Raw genomic sequence first — 27,719 nt, 5'->3', positions numbered from 1 at the left:
TACAGGGAGCTTAGAAAACTGCCTTTATTCTATTAGTTGTTGGAAAAATGAAAATACAGAAAGAGTTTAGCTGGCCGCAGAACAGCAAGAAGTTCACAGGTTAGGAGTCTGATCGCTACATGGTAACCAAACTTACACAAAAAGTTTCATTTGTTGGTGTTTTTTTTTTAGTTTTGAAACTGGGTTCAGCAATGAACTTAAGGCAACTGAACAGTTCAGAAGCTTTGAGTGTGAGCAGGCTGTCTTTTCTCATCCCTACGGCACGTCATGGAAAAAACTCCTCCTGGGTGTGCAGACCACTCAAACCATTCACATGGGTCAGACTCTTATAAATGAACAGGGGAAGAGGATCAGCTGCTTTCCATCGGACTTTATTTTCAAATACAGTTTCTTAAAAAACCCAGAACACCTTAACGCAGAGGTTACAAGTAACAGTATTAGGAAATCCAATTATACAAAAAATACTACATCTAAGCTGGGGTAAATAGATTTATTTTTGGTAACATACATTTAAACTGGCACTAATTACACAGTAACTAAAAGGTAACTAACATGAAACCACAGAACCCTCACTTTTCCGTAGCTGAATGGGACTTAGTCATTTCAGAGTGATCACATTTTCAAACTAATGTTTTACACCACTGAGCCATGAAAACCAGATCTTCCTAAATGTGATAGCACTGAAGCTACACTTGATTCCACAAACAGCCATGTAACTGTTTTACTCAATTAGCATAGGACGTTAGTTATAAAGTAGTTACAAACCAATCCTCTGTGTTGACAGCTTTTTCTCTTTCTAGAGAGAAGAAAGGAGAGAGAGAGAATTGTCTTCAATTAGCGCCTGGCATATCCTGTGAGTGCAGAAAAGGTTTGTTAGAGGAATGTTGAGGTTAACCTTGGGTGCACAGATGAATTTGATGCAGATTGTTATAAAAATCATGGTTGGCTTCTAAATACTGGTAGCAAGATGACTCGATTTTTAAATCTCTTAAGTAAATTATAGATAATGAAAAAGGCCAGTAATCATACACTAAGATTAATAAACAGCACTTCAAAATTACTCAAGTGCAGGGTGCTGCTTTGGCCATCTTCCTCTGGCCACACTTTATAAGAGAAGGCACCCGGACTTTTTCTTGCCACGCCGGGCTTGCAAAGCAGCTCTAGTGGCCATTTCAAAAACCTCCCTCACACCGTCTTTGGTCTTTGCCGAACACTCCATATACCCAAAAGCACCAATGCGGTTTGCCATATCTCTTCCTTCTTCGGGTTTGACAGGCTCCTGTAACAGCACAAAAGCATGGGTGAGAACAAGCCAAAACGATGCTAACGTGCACCGGTCTTTTTCCCACCTAGATTCCCTACAAAGGCATTTCTGGATTAAATGTATATAATTAATTGGTTAATTAATAATTAATTACTCCCCTGACAGTGATCCTTTAAATAATAAAAGCAGATTTATAGTAAAATCTGTTTATTTTCTCAAGACGCAGTGTGCACCTCAGCCTGGATTACACAGACAGGTGTGTGTTTGTGTACTGCATCCACTCCCTGAGGACACCATCAGTGTTCTAACACCTCTGAGCTTGAATGCTGCAAGGTTCTTTGAAACTGGATCAAACAACTGTTTATTTCTGAGGAAACACGCAACTCCTTGTTACAACTTTCACAAAAGCCTATGGACAAATTCCCAAATTAATGCCTCAGCCTTTGTATAAAAACAAGCATGCAAAAGCAGTAAATATTCCAGGATAGGGCAGAATATCTGCAGTCTCAAACCTGGGCTGGAAGCTTCAGACTCAATCTGAAAATGAAACCTAGTGATGGGCTCAGGAACGAGCTACAGCATCTGTAGTTACCACCTCAGAACACCTACCAATAAAACTGTTCCCTTTCACATTCCAAACATACAAAAATTAATTAACATCTCAAGTTGTTCTTTACACAGGAGAGTTCTTTACACACTTAGTGTGTCGATGTCTCCTCATTAATTCCTTTCTACCTCAGGGATGCAGCTCTCCACCATGGAGAGCAGCTGACTGTTGGTAACCCAATATAGCCATTTGTATTGTTGAGAATTCCTTTTTTCTAAAAGTTGTATCTCCAAATACGAAAAAAGAAACACTCAAAGACTATGATATCTATTTTCTGTTTTCTGTCATGGTAAGTGCTCATTATGCAGCCCACTGGAAGCTGGCAGCCAGCCATGGAGGCCTATTTAATGCTCTGGCACAACCACTACACACTTCCTTCATTTATTGGAAGGAAAAGAACCTGCCTGCTTCATTTTGGCCAGCTCTCGTCTTGTGTGCTCGTCATTCCTCAGGTCCTTCTTGTTTCCTACCAAGATGATAGGCACGTTGGGGCAGAAATGCTTCACCTCCGGGGTCCACTTCTCTGGGATGTTTTCTGAAAAAACAGAAGTATGACTGTACTAACCCCCACTTCTGGGGAGGGGTTTTATTGTAAAGCTGCTGCCTGAGGGGTTTGAACCTGATAATCCACACTAACGCCCTTTACTCTTAATTTGGGAATCCAATAGAACTGTTCTGGTATTGCCAAAGATGACAAGCCTGTCTAGCTAAGGTAATTTGAAGGCTGAAGGACACCTAACCTCTTGGCTTCTCACATCTCTCAGTAGCTATTTGACAAGGGTTAGCATAAGGAACTTCAAAGAACAGCATGCAGAATCCTGAAGTAGAAAGTTACAGAATGTTTTGCTTCAAGGGAAACATTTATCTCCAGAAGCTAAAGATGGGCACAACCCAGAAGCATCAGTTTTTACACTACTTCTTCCTTTTATAAAGCAACATCAAACAATCAATCCAAACTCTCCCATTAGCTGTAGCATTAATGTTCTCTACACTCATCACAGATGCACAAAGACTCTGTAAGTCACTTGCAGATATGCCACTTCTCCCTACCTGCAGCAAATGAATTTGCTCATATATAAGAAACTTCTTCCTCCTGACAAAAATACCCTGCATAACGTTTTTTTTTAAATGGAACTGCAAATGGAAGACTGGAGGGCTTTTGAAAGCAAAACCTTCATAATTTTTCTGTAGAAGTGCTAAACAGTCCAAAACATTCAGCTTTGCTTTCAGAAGCTCTCAGACATCAGAAATTTCCTGGTGAAGGTACCTGCAGGATATATAATCCCTTTTTATCTCCACAGAATTCCATTCAGCTTTTGAAGAGACATTCACTATTATGGTATTGTTTTATTGCTTGAAAGAACCCCCCAGACAGGCATTTTGAAGCCAGTTTTTGTCTACAGCCACAAGAGTGGTTCTGCAGCTGCACCTGGAGTATTCAGGGGGTGCCTGCCTCTAGGTGCAGCAAATCTGGCATGTCACTGCTCCCTCCACTGCCCCCAGGGACACAGGTACTGATAATGGCAAGCAGGAAGGGATGAGAATGAGTCAAAAACCACCCAAAATCAGACCTGGCTTAATTAACCCTCTCTCCCTGCCTCCAGGGTTCAGTGAGCCATCTTGTTCCCAGAGCAGCCAGTCAATTTGCTCTCCAGCAGCCAGGGAAGCAGCACATGCAGTGGAAGTGAGCACAGCTCACACCTTGTGCGTGGCTGTTCACAGCCACCCCAGGTAGGACCACAGCACTGCTGCCCACTGAACCTCCAGTTGTTCTAGAGGCACAGTGAAAGTGAAAGATGTTCCCAAAAGATGTTTCCAAACACAGGATTAGGTGGTGAAGAGAGAGAGAAGGACTAGATACCAAGCCAACAATGGTTTTTCTAGAGTGTTTCACACCCAGCTGCCTGTTCAACTGCTGCTGCCCTTCGAAGGCAAAGTAAGGAACGAGAAAGAGAAGCTATCACACACTACCCCAATCAAGCTGTAATATCACTGTAACAATCTTAAGGAATATTGTGTTTGCTCATTTACTCAAACTCTGTGAATTGTTGCAGGAATGGTATTTTTCAGCCACTGTGATAGCTGCATGCAGGACTAATCCTTCCACTAACTGCATTTCTGTGCTTCCTGGATCCTTTTTGTCTCATTTCTTCCTAAGACAACTATGGGACGCAGTGGTCATCCATAAGACAGATCAGTACCAGTCAATCACTGTAAAGAAGATTCTTGTCCAAATACAGCTGGTCATAAACACACACAGAATCCACATGCCTAAAGATCTACCTTAACAGTATCTGCATTCTCATAAGAAGCCTCTCACTGTCAAGAAGTAGATACGGGAATTTTTACAGAATTTCAAGGAAGTGCCACCTGGTGTATGTGTTTAGCAGGCCACCCTGGATGTAGTAATTACCATTTGAAAGGGACAGAAATCAAAGTTCCAGAGTCTTAGAGATGAGAATATCTCTATCTCCTGCTCCTTACCCTCTTCAGAAAGTCTTTGTCAGATCAAATACATTGGTATCTACACATCGGATTTATACATCAATCAGTGAAGATTCCGGTCTTGGATTGCACACAGAAGAGCAGATCATCTAATAGACAGGTTTTTGAAACATGTTTCTGGAGCTCAGAAATCTTAAATCAGGCAACTCTTTTTTCTCCATGACAAGCACATGTCAGTCACTGTAAAGCTGACTAGGAGAGTACAGATCTCCAGCCACTGCTAATTTCCACGTGTGAGAGAGTTCCCTCCAATATACTTCTAAGCCTATGTCTTTAAGTCACCAAGGGGAGAGCAAAAACCCCTAGGTTATTTGGCATTCAGAGTGTTTCAATCTCTGGAATATATGGGGGAGAGAGGAAAGGTATGAAAGCACAAAGCTAGCTTTTCCATACACACAGAAAGGAAGTTGCTCTATTTCCATGGATATAGTGTGGTCCTGAGTGTGTACGAACCTGCAATTCCAAGGAGAACTTACAAAACAAACAAACAAACCAACAAACAAACCCCACCATAAAATAAACTAAAACTTGTGTGGGCCATGCCACTCAGTGGACACCTGATGTACTTGTAGGGTTCCCAGACAGCAGAGTGCAACTACAGCCTTCCTCTTTCCTTGGGGTCACCCAGGCAGCACTGCCCATAGGATGAGCACACCAGCATCCTGCCCTGACCCACCAGACCACACTGCTGAGTTGGGGCTGCTGATCTAGGGCAGGGAGCTGCCTTCCTGCTATGTGTTGCTCAAATGACACAGCATAGCCCCGGGTAAACAGTGGGCTGCTGAGGCTTTCAAAATGCCACTTAGCATGTTTGAAGAATACAGATTCCTTTAAGATCTTAATATCTGAAAATTATACGTTCAAACCAGTATAACATTCTGAAACTAGGAGAGCTCTCAAGCATTAGACCCAAAAATACATTTTGCAGGACAATTTCCAAAGGGAGTACAGCAACACAGAGAGGTGCTTCTGATTCAGTTTGTGCTCTACTTACCTAAACTATCAGGACTATCAATTGAAAAACACATAAGTATAACATCAGTATCCGGATAAGAAAGCGGTCTAAGTCGATCATAGTCTTCTTGTCCTGCTGTATCCCACAGAGCCAACTCAACCTGCAGAAGGAAAATAAGGCAGTTACCCAGATCAGGGAAGTTTTGATTCAGAAGCCAGTAAGCAAAGAGGAATGGATAAAATATTTCAGTCAACACCACTTGAAAGGAGGAAACTGCAAGACAAACTGCTTGGACAGAGGAACTGTTTGAAATTTTATGTTCCATAACTCCAGAAATCAATTTATGCACCTTATGAGACTTTTCTTTATATCCATGACCAGCGTCCGTTCTCTGAAAAGACACAAAAGCCACCAGCAAAAAAAGCAAGACAGAAGAATCTAAGGGAATTTGCTCCAAAGGGCTGGACATCTCTCTGATAAACATTCCAGGAATACCAGTTTTCAGTGAAACTGGACCCTCTTAAGTATATACTTTTTAGGATCATGCACATTTTTAATTGGTTTACAGCTGGAACCTGTACTAAGAAATGTCAGGATTGTACTTATTTGTGCACAAAACCATTAAAACTCCACCACAGCAGAAATTTACTCTTGCTATTTACTTTGAAATAAACCTGACTTGTGTGCAAAGCTTCTTGTTACTAGAAACTGAATAAAGTAGCTGACGTTTTCAGTATTTCTGCTTATGGTGGAGCTAGAGGAAAATACCCATTTAAAACTGAAGAAGGAATAATCAATGTTTAAACTAAGAAATTAAACAAAACTGTAATCAACATCTTCAGGCATACTCTTGCTTGAGGTTTCCTGATGCGTCTCTGCCTTTGCAACAGAGTGGGCTGCTTCTTTAAACTCTCATGTACAAAAATTTCAGCAAAAAAGTCCACAGCAGCTCTGATAAAGACAGAAATGGAACCCGAATGTGAGCTTGGGTATGCAATAAAACTGTTCAGTTAAATCTGAAAAACAAAGCCTTAGTTACATGCACATACGAAACAATTATTCTGTACTTCACTCAGAAATACTCCTCTCAGAGTCACCTCTGGATTTGTGAATGTGAATTTTGTAGCAAATATTCGTATTTTTTACAGAAATGTCTGTTGAGGGTTCCCTCACGTGACACTGGAATCAGCTCCTTTGCTCCACCTAAACCCCCCACATCTTATACCATCACTGGTTTGTCTTCACATGGCTTTTGAACATTTCTGGTGATGATTTTTTGGGAAAAGAGAGTTTAAGTGACTGCTAAACAATAGTCTTAAGCACTGATCTCCTACAAACTTCCTGTTATCAAGTTTTCTGAAGACAAAGTGCTTGGATAAAATATATCTTCTAATTACACAAAAATAGGTGGACATTTCCACCACAGAAAATGCTTTGCTGAAGCTGCTTATGCAAGTTGTGTTTAGATACTGCCTGCATACAGCTGATAGGCCATGACTCCCTGATCATCCATGTAGAGATGCAGAGATTCAGGCAGAAGGGAATAAGGAAGTTTGAGTAGGTGATAAGAGAGAGAAATGAATATTGGACATATTTTAAACACTAGACTTTAGAGTCTAAGATACAATATAGAAACTGCAGAAGCTGTCACTTGAGGGGAAAACATGTTCTAATACTAGTCTCAAAGTAAGCTTTATTTGTATCACAGGAGATAAAAGCTCTTTTTAGACTCAAATGGCATGAACTATCATGATTAAACCCACAAATAATCTATGCCTGTAACAGGAGGAAACCAATTTTAATATAAGCCCAAAACTAGCTCCAAGTTTTGTTCATATGGGGATCAAAATAGAGCAGTTTCAATGTCACTGCATCTGAACTAGAATGACTGACAATGTTCTGACTGCACCTGAGCCCAGAGCAAAGGCACATGTCCCAGGAAGAGGTGAAACAGGGGAGCTCAGCATTGTAAGCATCAGAAGCTGCTGCATACTTGACATGAGGACCCATGGCACTGAGGTCAGCTCTCTGTGGCTGCAGTAACAAACCAGACACATGCTGCTTAAAAGGATTTGAAAATAGTTGAGCTTTCAAGATGCAAAGTGTATGCTTTGTGTGCTTCCGGAATATTATGGCAAGTGACAGTTTTACGCACCATGAACTCCCTTGTGTGACATGAACTCCCTTGTGTGACATAAATGCAGAAGGCAACCAACCCTGTGTTCAGAGAGCAGCCTTCTGAAAGCTGCCTCTCACAGCAGGTGCCTGGTATGTTTGCTTGTTTGGGAAACAAAAGGACTCAAGAGGTCACACACATTGAAAACTGATTTTCAAAATATTTAAAACTAGAATGAAGTATTTTAATGGTTAATTTACTGAAGTAGCAACTGAAAACAAAGCTCAGTGAGCCGTGGGCATGCTTGGCTGCTAAAAATTGCATTCCTTCAGACAAGTAGGACAGATGATGGTGACGTGCACTACAAAAATCAAATCCTTTTGAAGCCTGTCAGTCATCTGCTCTGAAGAGGATTCAGCACGTTGCCAGGAGTGGGTATGAAAATAAGACTCTCTCCAGAAACTAGTCTTTGTTAATCACAACACCAGGTCCTTATCAAAACAGGGACTCCACTACACAACTCCAAAAGCTGGTAGCTCTATGTCCTCAGCATGTAGGCATGTCTTTGAATTGCTCCATCCCCTCCCACCTACTGCAACATTTAAGTTGGAATAACTATGTTTTTTTAGAATCTCAACTTGTGTAAGGTTAGAAATAGGTTGTTAAGCAGACACTAAGTATGAGCAGGTTCTAGAAAGGCCAGTATGTTTTTCCACAGGAACATGCTTAATATTTAAAAATATATTTACAATACAAGCACAAAACATTTGCATTAACCACTTACTAAAGAAGTGGAGATGTGCATGCTATTCTGGATAAAGGCACGCTCATTATGGCTGTCACAGCAGTGTGCACATACCTGCTTTCCATCCACTTCAATATCTGCTACGTAGTTTTCAAAGACAGTGGGAACATACACTTCAGGGAACTGGTCTTTGCTAAACACAATCAGCAGACAGGTCTTCCCACACGCACCATCTCCCACTATAACCAGCTTTTTTCGAATGGCTGCCATAGCTGAAAAATAAAACGACAACTCATTAACTGAGATGCTAATAATAAAGAACCACTAAACTTTCAATTAATAAGAACTTTCAAATTGGGTCAACATGTCCATTAGAGACACTCACACAGGTGTTTGAAACCATGTGAGTTCAGATTCTCATCTGCTGAGAGAAACATTCCCCAGCACTTGTCAACACACTGGTGAACCACAGGGTGCAAAAATAATAGGAGAGGAGACCAGCTTGGCTTTACATTTCTTGAACTATTCTAAAGGTTGAGATAGGAACACCCTGAGACAGCAAGTGAGCAAGCAGCACTGTCCAGGAGCACCTAATGAAAAGGTGAAAACTGCTTCAATTCAAAGGCAGTAACATTTTTTTGCCATGCTGAGTTGTCTTAACTATAGAGTGCCAGCGAGCTGGACTGAGGAGCATTTGCTGCCATGTCAGAGTACCAACAGAAGGATTTCAAGGTAACCAGCCTGTTCCTCAAATTACAACTACCACATTGCAAAGGATTTGGAAGGCCACATGCCACTCCCCAACCTGCTTTCCAGGACACGCTATTACAAGCTTAATACAGCCTGCTGTCAGCTTACATTAAGTAAAGGGAGACACGGAGAGAGACACCACCATGGTGCTCCACACACATACCTGCTGTTCAGTGTATTGTACCAGAAGCCATGGCTGGCTCACATGCAACTTTGTCCTCGGAAAGACGGTACAAAAGCTGAGAAGTTTCAACGGAAGTCCGGAGTCAGCGTGAGACTGGAGGAGATGATTGTGATGGATTTGGCAATTTACTATAGTCACAAGTCACCCAAGTAGTGTGGACAGGGACGGACTGTTCATCTTCATTCCCCACAAATGGAATGCGACAGGTGTGGTACAAAGACAGCAGAAAAGGGATCAAACCCACCAGAAGGCAATGGGCCTTGAGAACTCCAACAAGAGGATGTTACGGACACAAGAAACTTACACAGGCCTAAAGAGGACTGGGCAAGTACATGGGAGAAGCTTCCCATGTGAATTAAAGAACGAAAAGACCACATCTGCCTTAGAAAATCTCCACAGTAAAAGGACTTTGAGGCTGAGAGAGTACTTTGGGAAGCACTATATATGTGCCTGCTCTCTTCTTTCTTTTCCCTAAGCATTTATTTGTGACCAATGCAGGAACAAGACAGAGATTTAGGGAGTAACCTGGCTAGAAGAGACTGGAATGAAGACAGAACCATAACTACTTTCTTCACCATAACATAAAACCACTCCAGGGAAAGTTGCTTAGTCATCCCATGAAGCTTCTTGGAAATGGAGCAGTGCCACCATAATACCTATTATTGCATGACCAAAATACTATAGAGGGAGCACCCCTCTGAGTTAACTTTTGCCATGACAATCCCAGTACAAAGCTCTATGAAGATGACTGGTGCTGCTGGCAAGGGCAGAACAGCTCAAGAAAGCACAGAAGAGAATTAAGACAAAAAAAAAAAAAATTTTCTCCTTTGTACCTCTTCTTTTGCCTTACGAAATTAAATAAAAAGGTAAAACCAACCATCTGAAAGCAACATTAGTACTATTAGGGAGTGAAGAAGCAGTGGATATTACAGAGATTCTGTACTTCTGTTCCAGGGGCAAACAGAGAAGGACCATTTTAGCCCATCAAGCTGCATGGATTCAAGGACTTGTATCACATAGCTTTGTCAGACAAAACTGCTCAAGTAATCCAAATCTATATCTAAAGTGAGCTTATTTCACCTTGTGAATATACATGTGTGCAATTCCAGTTACTCACCTTAGGGGTTTGGGGTTATTTTTGTATTTGTGGAAGGTTTAAAGTGATCCAAGCTTTAAAAAGGGGTTTTTTTTCAGTGATTTTAGATGAGTTTGAATACTTTCTAGCAATGGTAGTATTTGATTTTTACAGACCTGGAAATCACCTGTCCTCTGTACCAAGTTAGGATCAACTACTTACAAGTTCTACCTACTGTCAGCTTCATCTAATCTGCCTTTCAAAACTGTAATGTCCTACAAAACCTCTGAAGCTGTCAACTCCTGTGCACCACAATATTTATTATGAGAAAATATCCCCCAGTGTGTACCCTCAACCTTTTCTGATGTAATATAAGCCTATTACTGTTTATCCTATTTCTCACAGGCATAGGAGAATAGTTTATGCCCTTTCCCTAGTGCAGTTGAGAATACATACTTTCATTTGGCCTTCTCTTCAGGCAAAATAATTCCAGTTTATTAAACCATATTTCACAGACTTCCCTGTTGCTCCCTTCTGGGCACAGTCCAATTGGCACAAATCTACCAAAGCACAGAACCCAAAAGCTGAATCCAGTATTTCACCTGGGGCTCTAGGAACATTAACTAGAGCTGAAGGATTAATTTATTTACTGATCTTCCAGGATACACTGTTGCTTAAACTCCATACTGGAAGTGTGTTTCCCTCCCCCCCCCCAGAAGACAACAGTGTCAATACATTTATCTTTTAATTCCTTTTAATTCATGATAACTCCCAGATCTTTTATCTTAGGACAGCCACATAGTGAGTTGCTCCCTATTCACACAGCTGAACATTCTGCTGTCATGCTTTTATTTACCCTTCCGCTGACATGTTCTGTTCTACCTTCCAGTTCTAGTTCTGTCCTCCACCTTAACCATAGTCTTTCTCAAATCCAACTTTAGTAATAATTATCTAGGTCACTGATGAAACCACACTGGAGACAAAGCAGGTGGATGACAGGATGGGATAACCTGTCCTTCTTCAGGATCCTTCCTCTTCTGCCCTTCTGTGCTGGTGGCTGGGGCTCTGGCCCTTGGTCAGTTGTGTTACCTGCAATTGCACATAGGGTAGGTGACCAGCATAACCTATGGATAACTGTCTTTTTCTGTGGATTATCAGATCAACTCTTCCTAAATACATCTGTTACTCCAGGCTTTTTTAAGCGTTCCTTGCCAGTTGAATCTTATTTTATGCTTTGGCCTTCTATACACTTAATGCAAAGGTCTACAGGAGAACTGTAATTCTTTAAAAAACCCCCAAACAGTATCATTGAAAGTAGTGCTTTCTATAAACCCTTTCCTAAAAAAAAAATCCAAACAACACAAACCCCAACAAAAACCCAAGAAAACCCAACCCTCCCCCAAAACACAAACCCTCGAATTTATTTTTTTATGTATATATTTCAAGAACTTTATTTTATCTTTGCAATATATTTTTCCTGAGAAAAGCCTATCATGAAGCTCTCCCTGCCTGAATCTTTCCTGAAATCTGTTGAGTTTGTACCCAACATGGAAAACCACTCTGTCAACCCAGGTGCCTTTCAGCAGCGTATGCTCAGCCACTTCCTTCCCATGCTTACGACTCACCCCATGAGACTCTCCCCTGCTCAGTATTTTATCTGCAGGACGGTCTTCAGGGCACCTCACATCTCTTGATCAGTCCCCTCTAATACTTCAACTACCTAGGTAATTAAAATTTTCTCATCACCACTTTCTAGAGGACCCTCCAAGACACTCACAAAAAGCTTTAGAGGCCTATGGCACTCTCATATTTTTACTTCCAGAGCGTTACCACAGAAGAATTTGTTCTGCATAATATCCTTGGGGGAAATGTGCTGTATAAAACTCAGTAGAGGATGCAGAGATCACCAGTTACATCCTTGAAGCTTTCACTTGTACCTAAAGCCTAAGGAGCTGCTTTTGATTTGCTTACTTCAAGCACTGCCCTGGGCATGCAGCACAGGCTGAGGATAGTTTGTTTTTGGACCTCAACACATTTTCAGAAACAGCTCAGATATAAATGCGGGGTAGACACAGACACCTCAGGATGTCAGGTCTGATCACTGTACAGATCCCTTCATCCATCTCAGAAGTAAGTCATGAAACATCACAACCACTTGTTTCTTTCTGACATTAGTGGTTACAAACTTCTCAGCTTTCTGGTACTTGAGATTTCTCCTCTACTGGTGAGGCTGAATCCTTACCTGCTGCCACAACAATATCCTTCACTTCTATTCAATCTGTGGACGTTCAAGGATGGAGCACTGCTGTTAAGCCTGCACCTAGCTTTCTTCTTACAACAGATTCATCTTGTCTGTATCACTGAAGGTCTTCATGCGTATGGAAATCATTCAGCAGTGCTACAACGTCCCAACCTCCATATTCGATCTTCAAATGTTAGCAGATATCTGGCCACAGCAACAGCATCCCATAATCCACGCATTAGCATATTTACAACAATAATGTCTTCATTTACAGGATTCAGTGTACAGATCAGCATCTTTCAGCTAATTATTTTTAGCTGAAATAAATACATTCCTATCCAGTGGGGAGCTGGAAGGGACTGGCAGATCTGGCAAATACTCAGAAAAGCAACACCTCTGTAGTAAAATAGAGGAAAAAAAAGATTGCTTAGAATGGAGCTACAGCTTAGTGGTGCATATCACAAGGACAATACTAACAGCATTCACAGCAGTCAGGTCCTTCTGCTGCACTTTGGAATGCTCTGGTTTTCTTAATCAAGTGTTCTGAAGCCTTGGACCAAATTTGCTTTTTGATTTGGAAATCCAAAAGTACTTTGCTAGCCTAAAAAGTTTTATTGAATATGTACAGTACTTACACTGCATGCAAGTTAGTAGCTGCTGCAGCACAGCCTGTCACCAGTGTGTCTACATTCAGAGGTAAAAAAACCCAACTATATGAACTACCTAAGAGGATACTGCAAACAGACCAAATCCAAGCTACTATGACCTAATTGTAACAAAACACAAGTACCACATATTCATCCTTTTAAGCAATGTTTAGAGAAGGAAGGGACCAAAACTCCAGAAAGCTGCTGGAACAGCACCACTGCCAATGCACACAGAACATGAAGCAAGAAGCATTCTATCCCACTTAGTGTAGCAGAATGGCTGCAGTGATCTTCTAGGGGAATCTGTGCTGTCTTCTGCAGCAAGATGACAGAGCTGCAATTTTTTCTACTCTTAAATGAACCACTCCTCCCACCTCTTTATTTATAGGATTCTTAAAACCAGCTAGTCTGCTAGATTCAAAGTGGAAACTCTCATAACATGACTCGAGTGACTCATCTAAATGGAAGAGATTCAGTGATGACATTTCCTCAACCTAGGCCAATGCCTTTCACAGGTATTGTAAGAGCTTCAGCCATCACTTGCGCAATCCCACTAACATTACAGGAGCTTACAACACAAGGAACTCCTGTTTGACAAGTTGCCACACTAATATCCTTGTTACATGAGGCTGGTATTTCCAAGTGCAGTGATGCTCCCAGACTCATGCAGCATAAAGCTCTGCTTGTTAAAAGAATCCAGAAAATACTCCAGAAGAACAAGAAATGGGGAAAATATTCCCTTCCCCCCCCATTTTAAATGTACTCCCCTACCCCAAGTATTATTGTTTACTGCATGGAATTTGCCTCTTCTCTTCAGCAGACTATTTATTTTTACAAGGAACAACATTTCCAGTGCCTCCTCTCCTGCAAATCCCAAGGCCACACAGCACGAGTGAGGATTGTGGACACACCGTTGACTTGGATATCTGAAGTTAGTTAAGCTGGTAACAAACATCCCAGGTTTGCCTGTCTCACCCTGAATCTCATCCTGGAGAAAGTAATAAAGTGGAAAAAAAAGCCTTTTACCACCACAAAGGCATCCTGACTGGATTTAATTTCAATACCAATCAACTACCATCAACTTCATGTTGCCTCATGTGTCAGATGGTCAGATCTCCTCCTGCTCTGTACTTAAGCAGTTTGCTACTGAGTGAGTTACAGCCTGGTATTCTTCTCACTTCCTTCATTTCCCCCTGCATTCAGCCAGTCCTGCACTGGGCCAGCAGCAGGAAAAGGCCAAGGCTGAGGACCCAGAAGATGAAACACTGCTCCGGTGTCTCCCAGCACGACCAGTCAAGCCCTGCCCTCTACCTACCAGAAGGGAGAACTGCCTCTGCACCAGGACCTGAATTTACCGCTGAAGTTCACTCACTTTTGTCCCAAGTTTTGACAGGGAAGAGGAAGTTTCCGCAAAGACTCTAGTGATGAAGAGAACACAGATAAGCAGGCTTTGCCCACAGCTTTCTTCTGGCTGTTTAGCATAGCAAGGTCTGGCATAAAAAATGAGAACTATCAAAACAGTTTGGAGTAGAAAGCACATCAGTCCAAAGGCAAATAGGTCTGCTCTTAGGGAACCTGTATAAGGTGAAGAAACTGAGGTCAAATACGGAGCATTTGAGTGGGGGAAACGATCCAAAGACCATGAGCAGAGAATAGGGAGGGGATGAGCAAACAGGCCAGGAGGAGGATGGCAGAAGGATGTAACTGCTCAAACCTACCCTCCTTTAGAGCAGAATCCAGGATTCTCCACTACACTTTTCATTAGTTAAAAGTACGTACAGACAAATGTCAGAAACATTTGCTGCTGAAATGCTATTCATGCTACTCTAAACAAGCTCCTTTGAGCATACACAAGCCTATCATGCTATCTTTTTCCACATAACCCATACAGGATGGACATGCTCTTAAATTTAGCAATAGTTGTGAAGTAAAGGAAACTGTGAGACCAGTCCACCTCTTACAGAGGTTGCAAAATGGGTAACAAACAGCCTTGGGACTGCAATAAGCATAGAGAAAAAAAAAAAAAAAACAACAACAAAAAAACAAACCCTAAGAATTAAAAAAGGTGATTCAATCACATAGAGACAATCCATGCTTGTGCTACAGGGTTCTTAAAGACCCTGGAAGAACATGATGCAAGTGACAACAGATTTATTGCCTTTATTTCCAAAGATATCCAGAATAGATCTCATCTGTGAAGCTGCACTGAAAGTAAAGCCAGATTAATGCCATGCTCAGAGGGGTTACGCACATTTGGTACAATGTACAAATGGAAATCAGGAGTTACTGGGGTAGAAATACAGTTCAATTACAAGCTACTGGAATACAAGCACTAAAACTAAGAATGCAGTCACTACTATAAAGGAGACAGTCACAAAGCATATTTTAATAACTGAAATGTACTGAATTCTATGCAAACTTGCCTGTGGACACTTGCATTCACAAACAGATAAGCCACATTATTTAAAGCAATGCTAACAAGGCCTTTGGGAAATAACTATATTTATATTCCTTGCAGGATCCAGCACATAAAGCAGTTTGCCAGTACTGCAGCAAGATAGACCTGTTTCTAACTATGGTGCTATGTGGGAGCACTTGGTAAGAAAAAGCTATCTGCTGAGGGTTTTTGGAGGGTTACATACAAAATTAACACTTTAAAAAATTCCCAAAGTTGGCAGAGCACAGGGCAGGCCACTGACACTGCAGTAAATGGTAATCCACAGAGAAATAGTAATGTTCTGTTCTAAGACTGAAGTACAATTGAAAAACTGATACAGAAGATCAGCACAGGATTAACATACTGGACATGGGTCATAGGTCCTTCAGGAAGGTCCTTGAACAGGGAGAGGCAGGCATTCAGCTTTCTGCTAGCAGTTTATTCCAACTGTGTGTTAACCATGCTAAAGCCTGACAAGTTTTACTAGTTTGGTAAAACTGCTTTGCAAACATAGCTGTACACTTCCAGAGCAGCTTTAACCTGGGAGAAGTACAGCTGTGTTATAACCCCAGCTCATAAACCTCACCAGGTCTCAGCTAACTCCACAAATAAGCAGCTCAAGCCTCTTTGTATCACATCATCAGAATGGGGAGCAGGGGCAGCTTAACAGCATTAGGTCTCAACATCGGCTGCCAGTCCTGGTGAACCCTCAAAGACTGATGTGTTATCAGAAAGTACAAAACCAGTGTTCAATAGACATGGGCACACAAGGCATTTCAATCAAGCACACACTGTGTTGTTTATGCTGCCTTTATGATGGATGGGATAGTGCACGAGATTCCTCCTCCAGGATAAAGGCTGCCAGTGCAAAGATCCTGAGGACACCCAAATGGGCAGCCAGTCTAGATCCAAGTTGGCTGTCATGCGGACAGAGTACATCTGAGATATCATGTGAAGTCTCAAAGCTGGATTCATCATATCAAATTGCAGCCTCTGCCCTTGCTTTCCTCTTCAGGATAAATCCTGTATCATACAATTTATCTGACTGAGACAAAAATGGCTTTGGATTCTGATATATTTTCTTGATTTCTAATTACCACAGGAAAGATTAAACCATTTTGCTTTGCTCTCCTCCCCTGCTCAGCCCACCCGCCTGTGCTTTACATGCATGATGCCTCAGCATGACCAAGCACTTCCAGAACACACAAACTATCTTTTGTTAAACACCCGAGCCACAACCTGTGCAACCCTCTACACCTGCACCATGTCCTACAAACAGCTCCAGCAGAGACACCAATCAGGGGACCAACTTCTCCCTGCAGCTAAACTTACATTTCCTACATCTAGAGACTCACAGACCATCCTTTATTTCAGGTTTACACACATAAAAAAATGAGCATATTGCCTTGGGACTGAAGTCCCTCCACCTCAGCGCCTGGCATTTAGGCTCAGCTTAGGAGTGGATTCCTACAGAGAAGCAGAAAAGGAGAAAGGAATGAGAAGCTTCTCCCTCCATGCTCTCCAGCCTCCAACCATTTTCAGCTCAGCAGCTTCTTGGGTCAGATGTGGTTCCCATGAATTTGGTAACCTCAAACAGATTTCTCCTCCATAAGCTTGTCCAGACATTTTTTGAATCCAGTAAACTTCCAGCACTCACAAACATCCTGTTGGAAGGAGTTCCCACAGCTTAATTACACATTGTGTGTAAAGCCACTTCCTTCAAATTTAAGGTTGTCCCTATTAGTTTGTTTTACTGCCTTCTAATTCCAAAACGGAAAGAGAGCAGTTTACCTCACTCACCCTCTTTCTGCTGCTCATGTAGCAAGACTTTCCAGACTGTAGCATCCTAGCATACATCTGTTTTAGCTTAATACCTTTACAACTTTGACAGTAGCAGCTGGGTGATCTATCAGCTGGCTGCTCGTAGCATGAGTAACAAAGTGGTAGAGGTGTCACCATGAAGTGCTTCAGCCAGAAAGGGCCCCTGCAAGCCCAGCAGCACAGCAGTGTGTATCTTCCCATCCCACACCATCCAGGCACAGCCCCAAATGCACCAGGGCTGAAGCAAACAACTTAGGCCCCAGGAGCTGGAGCGCAGATGGTTTTGACAAGGCTGTGCTGTTATATCCATTGAGCCACACCCTGAGCTGTGTTTCAAGTGCAAACAAGCTGCAGCTCAGTCACTCCTCGGTGGTTTCACTCCTTGCTTTAACTTAAGTGCAGGCTATCTTGCCTTTAAGGCAGGTGATAACAGTCTCTGAATGATCTAAGGCCAGCAGTTACATTTTCTGCATTAGTAGAGCGTTTTTTTGTCAGTTCCTCATTTATATGGCCTCTGCCAATTTCTTCATACTGGTATTTTGCGTTTCCTCCAGGTGATGGGGAAGAAATACAGCCCGTGTTCACTAGAGACAGATTCATTTGAGCCTCCACTCACCTTTTAAAACTGTCTTCTTTCTACTAAATTTAATATGAACCATATTGATTTTGTCCTGGTTTCATTTCTAATTGACATGCAATTACTGTCAAGTGCTAATTGAGGGCTGAGATGAACACCTCTACTTAAGAACCAAACTGAAACAATGAACACTAATTGTTTCTGTCTCCCCCAGTCCAGGCTGAGTGATGTTGCTGTAATTCTTTCCTGAGCACTTTGTTACTTATTCCATTATTGCACCTGGGACTGATGCCTTAGTCTGATGGGATTATCATGATTAAGGTTGTCCTGCTTCTTTTTATTATTACTACATATTCACATTCTTTCAAACTTCTTAAACTGCTGCAGTATGTAAAGAGCTTTCCGAAAAAAAAAAAAAAGACATCTATAACCCCCCCTCCATTCTCAGGCCAGAGATCTTCAGAACTTAGATATATCAAACCAGAGGTGTCAGTTACTAAGTCTGGCCACATAAAGCATACAATATAATTCAATCTTTTTAAATTTCATTCAAAGAGATAATCAAGACACCTGATTACAGGGAATTTCCCTGTGAACACGTCATTTTTTTTTCATGGCTTGACTTCGCGAACGAAGATTTGGGAAGGGCTTTACCCATGCTTACTACAAGCACGCTGATGACTAAGAAGGCTAATGTGGGATAGGCAAAACCAGCTACAAAAAGCACAGCAGAAGGTCTCCTTGGGTGGTACAGGTGGGACGCGATTCTTTCTGCTTTGTCTTTTCTCCTCGAGGCTAGCTCTTCGTGAGCTCTCAAAGGAGTCAATGGCATTATGTATGGTGTGCCTCCAAGTCTCCCGATTGGAGGCCAAGGTGGACCACTGATGGTAGTCAATATGGCCAAGGCTAAGGTATTGTTTCAGGGAGTCCTTATATCTCTTCTTTGGGGCACCTCTCTTGCGGCTACCGGGGGCAAGTTCACCGTAAAACACGATCTTGGGGAGGCGGTGATCCTTCATTCTAGAGACGTGCCCTGCCCAGCGCAGCTTCAATTTCAGCAATATGGCCTCGATGCTGGTGACCCCTGCCTGTTCGAGGACAGTGACATTAGACACATAGTCAGTCCAATGGATGTTTAGAATTGTACGGAGGCAGCGCTGGTGAAAGCGTTCCAGGAGTTGCAGGTGATGACACTAGATGACCCATGATTCAGACCCATATAAAAGAGTAGACAATACAGTGGCTCTATAGACACTGATCTTTGTACTTTTCTTCAGGTGTTTATTGGACCAGACTCTTTTATGGAGTTTTCCGAAGGTTCTATATGCCTTTGCTATTCTGTTGTCTATCTCTTTGTCGATCGGGGCATCCGAGGAAATGATGCTTCCCAGATAGCTGAACTGCTGAACTGTCTTAAGCTCTGACTCGCCAATGGTAATGTGGGGATGGCGATAATCTTCTTGTGGTGCAGGTTGGTAGAGGACTACTGTCTTCTTCTAGCTGACTTCCAGCCCAAAAACCTCAGCCACCTCCGCAAAGCAAGATGTTAAACGCTGCAGAGCTGCTTCTGTGTGGGCAACAAGGGCGGCATCATCAGCAAAAAGCAGTTCATGGACAAGATGATTTAGGGTCTTAGTGTGGGCCTTCAGTCGCCTTAGACTGAATAGGCTACCATCGGTACAATATCGAATATAAATGCCGTCTTGTTCATCGAGGTCTGCCGTAGCCCTTTGGTGCATCATGCTGAAGAAGACTGTGAATAAGGTCGTTGCGGGAACGCAACCTTGTTTCACACCATTGATTATTGGGAAAGGCTCAGAGAGTGCAGAGCCATACCTGACTTGGCCTTGCTGATCCTCATGTAACAGCATAATCATTTTGAGGAACTTGGGGGGACAACCTAATTGTTCCAACATCAGCCACAGGCCTTTTCTGCTCGCAGCTTTGGTGAGGTCAACAAAAGTTACACATAACCCCTTATTCTGTTCTCTACACTTTTCTTGCAGTTGTCTGAGAACAAATACCATGTCTGTGGTAAAAGATGGGGAAACCAGACAGAAGGAAATGCTCATCTCTCACAGAAGACCATCAAATAAACCTGAACAGCCCAACATTCCTAAATGACCTGAAAAAGCCAGGAAAAATAGCAGTGACAAAATTTACTGATGATGCCAAGATGCCCAGGTAGTAAAGGCAAGGGCTTACAGTGATGAATCTCAGAACCTTAACAGATGCTGCATCTAAGAACTAACATTTGAAATAGATAAATGTGAAGAGATACAAAAGGCAAAAAAACAGATTCAACTTTCTATATGAAATGACGGCTGGGAACTGATCACTGTTGCTCGAGAACAGTATTTTAGGGTTATATAGTTAAATCCTATAAAACAAAAGCTCAACACTCTGAAGAGATAAAAAAAATAAAAAAAAAAATCCATTTTAAAGCACTAGGAAGAAATGACCAAACCAGAAATCATTAAGCTGATGTAGGAATCCACAAGCACACCTGCGTCACTCTGCAGTTGTGATCCTCCCCACGTCAAGAGGCCATAAGGGAACTGGAAATGACCCAGAGCAGGGCAACATGGATGAGTAAACCACAGAACAGCCTCCATATGAAGAACTATGGCTGAACTGGAAAAAAGAAAATCTGGAAGTGACACAGCCAAGGAAGAAAATTATTATAGACACTTGTCCAAGATCCTAAGCAGTGGTGAGAAAAGCTGGGACCTGAGTGTTCACTCTTGAGCACTCTGGATGAGCCAGGTTCAAAGCAGAAGCAGGCAGGGCACAGAGCAAGGTGTTGCTGATTCCAACGCATTTCAACTTAAGTCTCTTTGAGCCCCCTTTTTCTCTCAGTTACACTTCATGCTTTTAAGCTTCTGGTTTGTATTTTCTACTTTCAGTTTCAGCTTTCCTCATATTTCATGTGTAAGGCTTTCTTGCATTGTTTTTAAGTGCAAACAAAACAGCCATCTTCATTTCCTTTCCAAGTTATTGAATTTGCTTTCAATGCTTGATTGGGGGGAAAATGACACAAAAGGAGGTTCCTGAAACACCATTTCTAGGCCTGTTCAAGCCAAAATTGTTAGAAACTAAAATAGCAATAACTGCAACCAAAAGTATCTTAACATCATCACCGGGCATCCTGTTTCGCAAACACCAAACTTAGAAAGGTCCTCCTGGTCTACTACAAGTTTTTCTTTGTTCTTTACTATCTGCAAAGCTCACCCGTGTGCTGCTCACCTCCCTGCTTCTATAGAATTAGGAAATTATAACAATTTCAGAACCCAGGAAAGACTAATTCTAGCATTTCTCCCCTGCCCTACTCTGCCATGACAAGTCCCTCTCCAAGGCTGAAGGTAAAGGTGGAGCCACATGGGCAGAAAGCAGCGTTTTGTCCTCAGGCTCTGGGGCTGCCACTGCTGTCCCTTCAGCCTCACTTAACATCCCTGTGACTTTGCCCCTACCAACTAGATCTGTGTTATCTGTAGGTATGATGACTTAAGAGAACATTTCTCCTATGCAATACCGAGTCCCAAGATTACTTTGCACAAAATGAGATTAGGGGTTAATATTGAGGTAATTATAGTAGATCTGTGGATCTCCACTCATGCGAAATCTGCAAAATGCTTTGCATTTGTTCCAGGCTTTTTTTCCTTCAAATTCTCTCTTCCCAGACACCTCCAGCATGTCAAAAGGGACGTGGAACACCCACACGCTGAACAAGACAGGTTCTGCCTGGGTGAGAAGACTGTCTTTAGGCACCCACTGCTGCCCTGTAACTGGCAGCAGAAGCATGTATGGAGCAGAGAACACCAACTATACCAGACAACCATCTTTCTGTACCCATAGCTAACACTCTCACCTGTGGTTCCTTCTCCCACCCCAAGACATCTGCTAAAGTTGTACTGGTTCAAATCAAACACCCCTCAAGTCCAGCACCCTGCCTGACACATGCAAGGTACCTTAACTGATTAAGACAGAGTAAAAGAAGAGCAAACGCATTGATATCTCTGTATTTTCTGTTTCCAGCTTGGGGGTATTCTTAACTTTTTTAATCTTTGTGATCAACAGCCCATTTGATAGCATTTTCTTCTGTGATTTCATCTGTTTAATTCTGAAGCCACATAAATCATTGTCATTCAAAGCACTTTGTGGTGCTGCATTCTGCAGTCTCAATACAGACTGCTGGAGCGGCAACATCAGTTTTGATCTAGACCAGACTGTGCTCAGACACATCTTTGCCAAGCTCAAGGCTTCAAATCTTTCTAACCATCCCTTGTATGGAACCAATTTCTTATCCCTGATCATTCTTCTCAGCCTCTTTTTTGCTTTTCTGGTTGCCTTGTATCTCAAAGTCCATCTTTCTTCACACGAAACCACAGTAATCAGCATGCTCAGAACTGAGAGCAGTGCAGTTACCTTCTTTATTCCTTTCTCCAAAGCCCCGCACACATGCTCATATGAGCACTGTTGAGTTTTAAACTCACACTGTCACAGAATTATGACAAGCTCTTCCTCTTAAGTAGCAATAATTCACTTTCACCCCACTGGTGCATAAAAAAAAAAGATATTTTTTTCCTCCAACTTTGTATTTATCAGATGAACAAATTAATCTGAGATTTTGCTGCCTGTACTTCAGTGTCAGAAGGATGAGGTGCAAGCTGTTTTTTCTTCCCTTACTACCTCATACCTTTCTCAACAGATCATTTATGAGTATGTTAAACAACATAGGTGTAACACATACCCCTATTCTTCTCTTGTCCCAAACTTCCTTACTCTGTACTTGTCAAGTCATTCAAAATCTCCAGCAGTTTTAAGCAGCACCATTTCTCTTTGCAGAAGCCACACTGACCTTCTCCCATGGTTAAGCTGTCAGACCATCTGGTTACTTTTTTTTTTTAATAATTTATTTTTTAAGAAAGCATTGAACTCTGTGATATCCTGCTCAACTAGCATTAAGAACTGCTACCATGTAAAGCCATCTTTTTCTTTCTCTGGCTTCAAGGTACTAAGGAGTTACATAGCACCATTAACAATTCAGTCACTTCAGGCCCAAGTCTCCTTTGGAACCCCTGGCAAGCACCAGCTGGTCCTGGCATTCTGTAACTATTTATCACTTAGCTATAAAAAATTCTTTGCTGAAATTTCAAGCAGAGACAGATCTTTCCACGAGTGCTGTTCCACATAAAGAGAATTTTTTTAGGCATAGGAACCTCCTTGGACATCTCCAGAGTCAACAGGAATATATATAAAGTCATTTAACTTTCTATTGATGGCTTCATCATCAAGTTTTTTTTTCACTTTTTCATCATCAATTGGCCCTCCAGACTCCAGCACCTTTCTTGATTCTGATGTACTTAAAAAATAATATATATATTATTTTTCTCTATTAATATGATGTTGCTTAGAGTTCTGGTGGATCATTGTATTTTTCATTTGACTTGTAAGAATTCATGTTCTTATTTACTCTTCTGGTCAACTTCATGGCTTGAACTTTCTGAAGGCTGTATTCTTATTTCTAATACTTTCTTTATCCCAAACTGCATGCTCATTCTCATCTGTCAACATTCCACAGTATAATTTAAAATCTTCCCAATAACATTCCAATTTCAAGCACAGAAGCCTGGCTCTGCTGCAGTTTACATGGAACCCAGCCTTTCCAAACAGCTTTTGGACTAAGGGTCAAAAAATGAGCCAATTCACTGTCAGTACCAAGTCAAGATCCTACTCTAAGACACCTTCTCCTCTCACAGTTTCAATAGAGTAGATAGAAAGTAAAGAATAAAGAGCCACCAGGTGTAAAATGTAAGAAAACTGAAATGTTAGCAAAGAATGCAAACAGAGATAACTGGTATTTGGAAAGCTGATAGTTCTTTCAAACCACAGACATACACAAAGACAACCTTCCTTAAAACTGTGATGATGAGGAGGAATCACTTTGTACACATCCACACTAGTGATCAGCTCCAAATGCCACAGTTCAATCAGTCAGTACAGGGTCATGTGAGACAGAACCATTTACTGTTGCAAAGCACTGCAAACTAACTGAGCAGAAAGTTGAATTCAGCCCCACTTCTGATTAAATCAACAATAAAAAAAGAAGCAATCAAAAACCCCACAACTATCAGAGCTTGAGAAAAGAAAGACCTCATATCCCTAGTGGGTGTACTGCCCAGTTATCACTCAGTATACCAGTGGCTCTCTGTTCCTTCTGCTAGAGACCTTAGCCATGAAGGCTGGTCAAAGACAGTGAACCTTGTCCTGATGAGTTTAATTAGATGACTCATTTAGGAAGGACTGCCTGTTAGCTGGGTGTACACAACAGGGGATGGGAAATATCTTCATTAAAAGGTAGTTTATGGATTCTTCAGTTCTTTTACTGTCTCAAATGCCATTCTCAGGTGAAAACATGGTGATAGGAAAAAGACAGAAAAGAGCATAAACAGAGCAGAGTTGCTCCATTAACTCTAATTATGCTTTTGGTAGCTTTTGTTCACACTTCAGAAAGAGGCAAGAACAGAGATCACATCAAGGCTAGAAGGCATCCGGGCACCTAACAGTGGTTTAATATGGCTTAAAGCAATAATAAATTAACCAGAGGCAGTCTTTGGGGATATCTGTTCCTATTTTTGAGATGATCCCCAAAGTAAAAGCAACTACCTCTTCCTACTCAGCTACCCCGCTATTTATACGTAGTATCCAGTGTTGCAAGAGAGGAATCACACCACCAGGCATGCAGCAGAGGATTTTCATCCTGCATTCAGGTGTGTGCATTTGCATAGCTGTACTGTGGGAGTGACAGCTGTTGCCATTTGGTGCATTTCCTTCCCACAGCACTGCTCTGTATTATGGGGTTTCACTCCTTATTACATGTTTACTAGGACAGACTCATCACAGATCAATTTCAGATTTAAACAGTATGCTGGTGAACCTTCACTGACATGCTAACTTCCTCAAACTCACCAACTGAACTTTTCCTCCATATTAGTTAAACTGCGTTTGAAGACAAATCATAAGACAACAGAGCAGTACAGGCCAGATTACATACATGTGGCATAACACATGAGCCAGATTAAAAGTTAGCATAAAACATGGAAGATAGAATCTGTGTAGGGACTTGAAAAGAACCTAATGATATCATAGCAGGAAGGAATAAAATGTTGCAGAGAGACTGAAGAAGGAGATACAACAGGCTAGTGAGAAGGCAGCAGCCAAGGTCGGAAATTTCTAGGGTGGAGCGGACCCCAGAAAGGGTTCAGGGCAACATAAAGATGTTGAGAAAAAAAGCTTAAGTGTAAAAAGTAGGGAAAATAAGTGTTACCATTAAAAAAAAAAAAAAAAGAGGGCAATGATATTTCCAAGCTGCCCTCAAACTATCAAATTGGTTTTATTTGGAATTTGCTTATCTGAAGAGCCATCGCTGGTCCCACATCCTGGTGGCAGTTAAGATCATTTTTACTGTCAGTTCCTGGCTCAAAGAACTCCCTGCCTCTGGCGCTCAATTGCTGTGGCAGTGGGCCAGAGCTGGAGTATGGTGAACTACACGGGATAACACAGGAGCAGCTTAGCTTAGCTCTGTGACCACATTTCTTTTGCCCCTTGTGTGAAGGTGCTCTTATGTCTTGAGAAATTATTTTCTAAAAACTCCTGTATTTCAGTGTTAAATTATACAAATAACCCATTACAATTCATTTATGTCAAGCATTTATGCTGAATAGGCTGTGAAACATTCCAGTGAACTAATTAAAATGAAATAAGGCTAATGGCAATTGTTCTTTTTTTTTTAACATTCAAACTTAGTCCAAATCAGAGCCAGAATTAGTCTGCAGATGTGAAACAGAAATACTAGTGCTCTGTGGCTGGAAACCTGGGTAAGGACAGGAAGAAGGCACAGCAATGTATTAGAAGAGCCGTCAACATAAAAGTATTTTCACAAATTATCTTTTCAGGGAGAGACTTCATGTTTCCCTACTGAAAAAAATCCCCGAATAAAGCCACTGGAAACTCTAATACTTTGAGTCCCATACAACATTTAGGACACATAAAGCTAATTTTTTGAGATTTCTGAGCTAGCAGCACACCATTTAAAAATTTCACAGGCACTGGAACTGTTACCTAGTCTAAGGTCTGGGTGGGGGAACCGCAAAAATAAACCTAACATTCCCTAAGTAGGACCTAGAATTTAGCCTCCTCCGAATCCTGCAGCACATGCAGCGGGGGTGGAATCCGCTGCTGACAAACGGCTCCCCGCACCAAGCAGGTGAACTGCAGCGGGACAGAAACAAAAGCTGGATATGAGGCAGTAACTAAAACCAAACAACTCCCCGTTCCAGACATCTCGCCGAGAAGCTTAAAGAGATATCAGAGCAGTTAAGGTATCATCTGACTAGAGACAACGCTTTGTCCTGACCCTCTGTAACTCTGTAAACCTCCAGATCACGTTTTTGGTGGTTGGATGGTTTTTTTTACCAAAGTAGTCTCGAGGTGCCTCTCGCCGCAGACTGAATGGACTTCTCGACAAAGAATCTTTAGCTACCGCTTAATTTAAAGCTGGGTAATTTTTAGCCTAACATAGGGGCTGCTAGGCCACACGGTGCCGGTCGCGCCAGGAGTTCGTTTTGAACCAAACCCGCTCTCTTTGCTACACGCTTGTCCGCGCGCCTCTGGCCTGAGGAGGCCGCATCGGTAAAGACCAACGGAACGGGAAGTTCCGGGCCGCGCTCCGAGGGCGGTTTCTGCCCCGCTCTCGGCTCGGACGTTACCAGCGCCAGGAGCTGCTTCCGCAGTAGCCCAGCGCCACGGCCCGACTCCCGCGCGCGCGGCTGACGTCACCACAACAAGCTGCCAGTCAGCCGGGTCACCCCCACCGCCCGGTGCCCTCTCGTGTCACTCCCGCGGCCGAGCGGGGACGGCAGTTACTGTCGCCTCCGCACGGAGCGCGATCCCCGCCGCGGCACAGGCGGCTCCAGCCGGGGGGAGCCTACAGGGCCGCGCCCCGGCCCGCCCGTCTCTGCCCTCCCCTCCCCCGCCGCCCGGAAAACACGCCGTTACCGGCCCCGGAAACCTGGGGGCTCTCGAGGGGCAGCCGGGCCGCCGCACACTCCCTCCGCTTTTGTGCGTGCGATGCCGCCCGGACGCAGCGGAGAAAGCCTCGGCCGGGCCCGACCGCCTCTGCCCGCAGGCCACGGCGCGGGATCCCGGCGGGGGCGGGCAGGCCCCACCCGGCGGCGGCGGTGGCACGAAGGGAGAGGGAGAAAGCCGGCGAGCTGCCTACCTCCCACTACCCACCTCCCAGTAGGCGAAGAACCCTCCCCGGTACCTGCGGCCTAGCGCTGGGTCTCACTCCCGCCGCTTCCTGCTCCAAAGGCCTAAGCTCGAGCAGTGGCGAACGGAAACGGGCGGGGCGGGGGCGTGCGCGCTCACCGGCCCGGCGCGACGCGGCGCTCCGATGCGCTCCCTCAGACCGACCCCGCCCGGCGCCGCCCGCCCACGGCCCGCACGCACCCGCGCGCGCGTCCCCGACGAGCCAATCAGCGCGGCCGGGCGCGGGGGCTGCCGGGAAAGAGCGCTATAAAAGCCCCGGTGCTATTTACGCCGTGTGGGTTGGGTTATCGTGTGGTGGTTGCTCTGGCGGGGGTTTGTAGCTGACTCTGAGTGCTTCCAGTTCCCGCTGTGAGGTCTTCTCTGGTGGGTGACTTGCTGGGGAATGTGTGTGCGTTTCCCTTGCTTATCTTTGGGCTGGGCGAACCTGTGGAGCAGCCACTGGCTTGGAGTTTTCGGTGCTGGGT

At 43.0% G+C, this 27,719-nt stretch overlaps 1 protein-coding gene across 1 annotated transcript; it reads right to left on the bottom strand.

Moving 5' to 3' along the window:
* On the bottom strand, positions 1-27,413 carry RHOA (ras homolog family member A). The gene is made up of 5 exons (XM_061347067.1): positions 27,251-27,413; positions 8,307-8,464; positions 5,371-5,491; positions 2,276-2,406; positions 1-1,279 (listed from the first exon to the last, which is right to left on the bottom strand). The coding sequence occupies exons 2-5, from the start codon at positions 8,460-8,462 to the stop codon at positions 1,106-1,108; spliced, it is 582 nt and encodes a 193-aa protein (XP_061203051.1). The 5' UTR covers positions 8,463-8,464; positions 27,251-27,413; the 3' UTR covers positions 1-1,105.
* Positions 27,414-27,719: the final 306 nt, after the last annotated feature.

Source organism: Neopsephotus bourkii, unplaced genomic scaffold (assembly GCF_033783945.1).
Source record: "Neopsephotus bourkii isolate Nb327-2 ecotype Australia unplaced genomic scaffold, CSIRO-AGI_Nbou_v1 NB_284, whole genome shotgun sequence".
NCBI classification, from domain to species: Eukaryota; Metazoa; Chordata; class Aves; order Psittaciformes; family Psittacidae; genus Neopsephotus; species Neopsephotus bourkii.
Note: the sequence above shows the minus strand (reverse complement) of the source record. Positions and strands in the feature narration are given on the sequence as shown.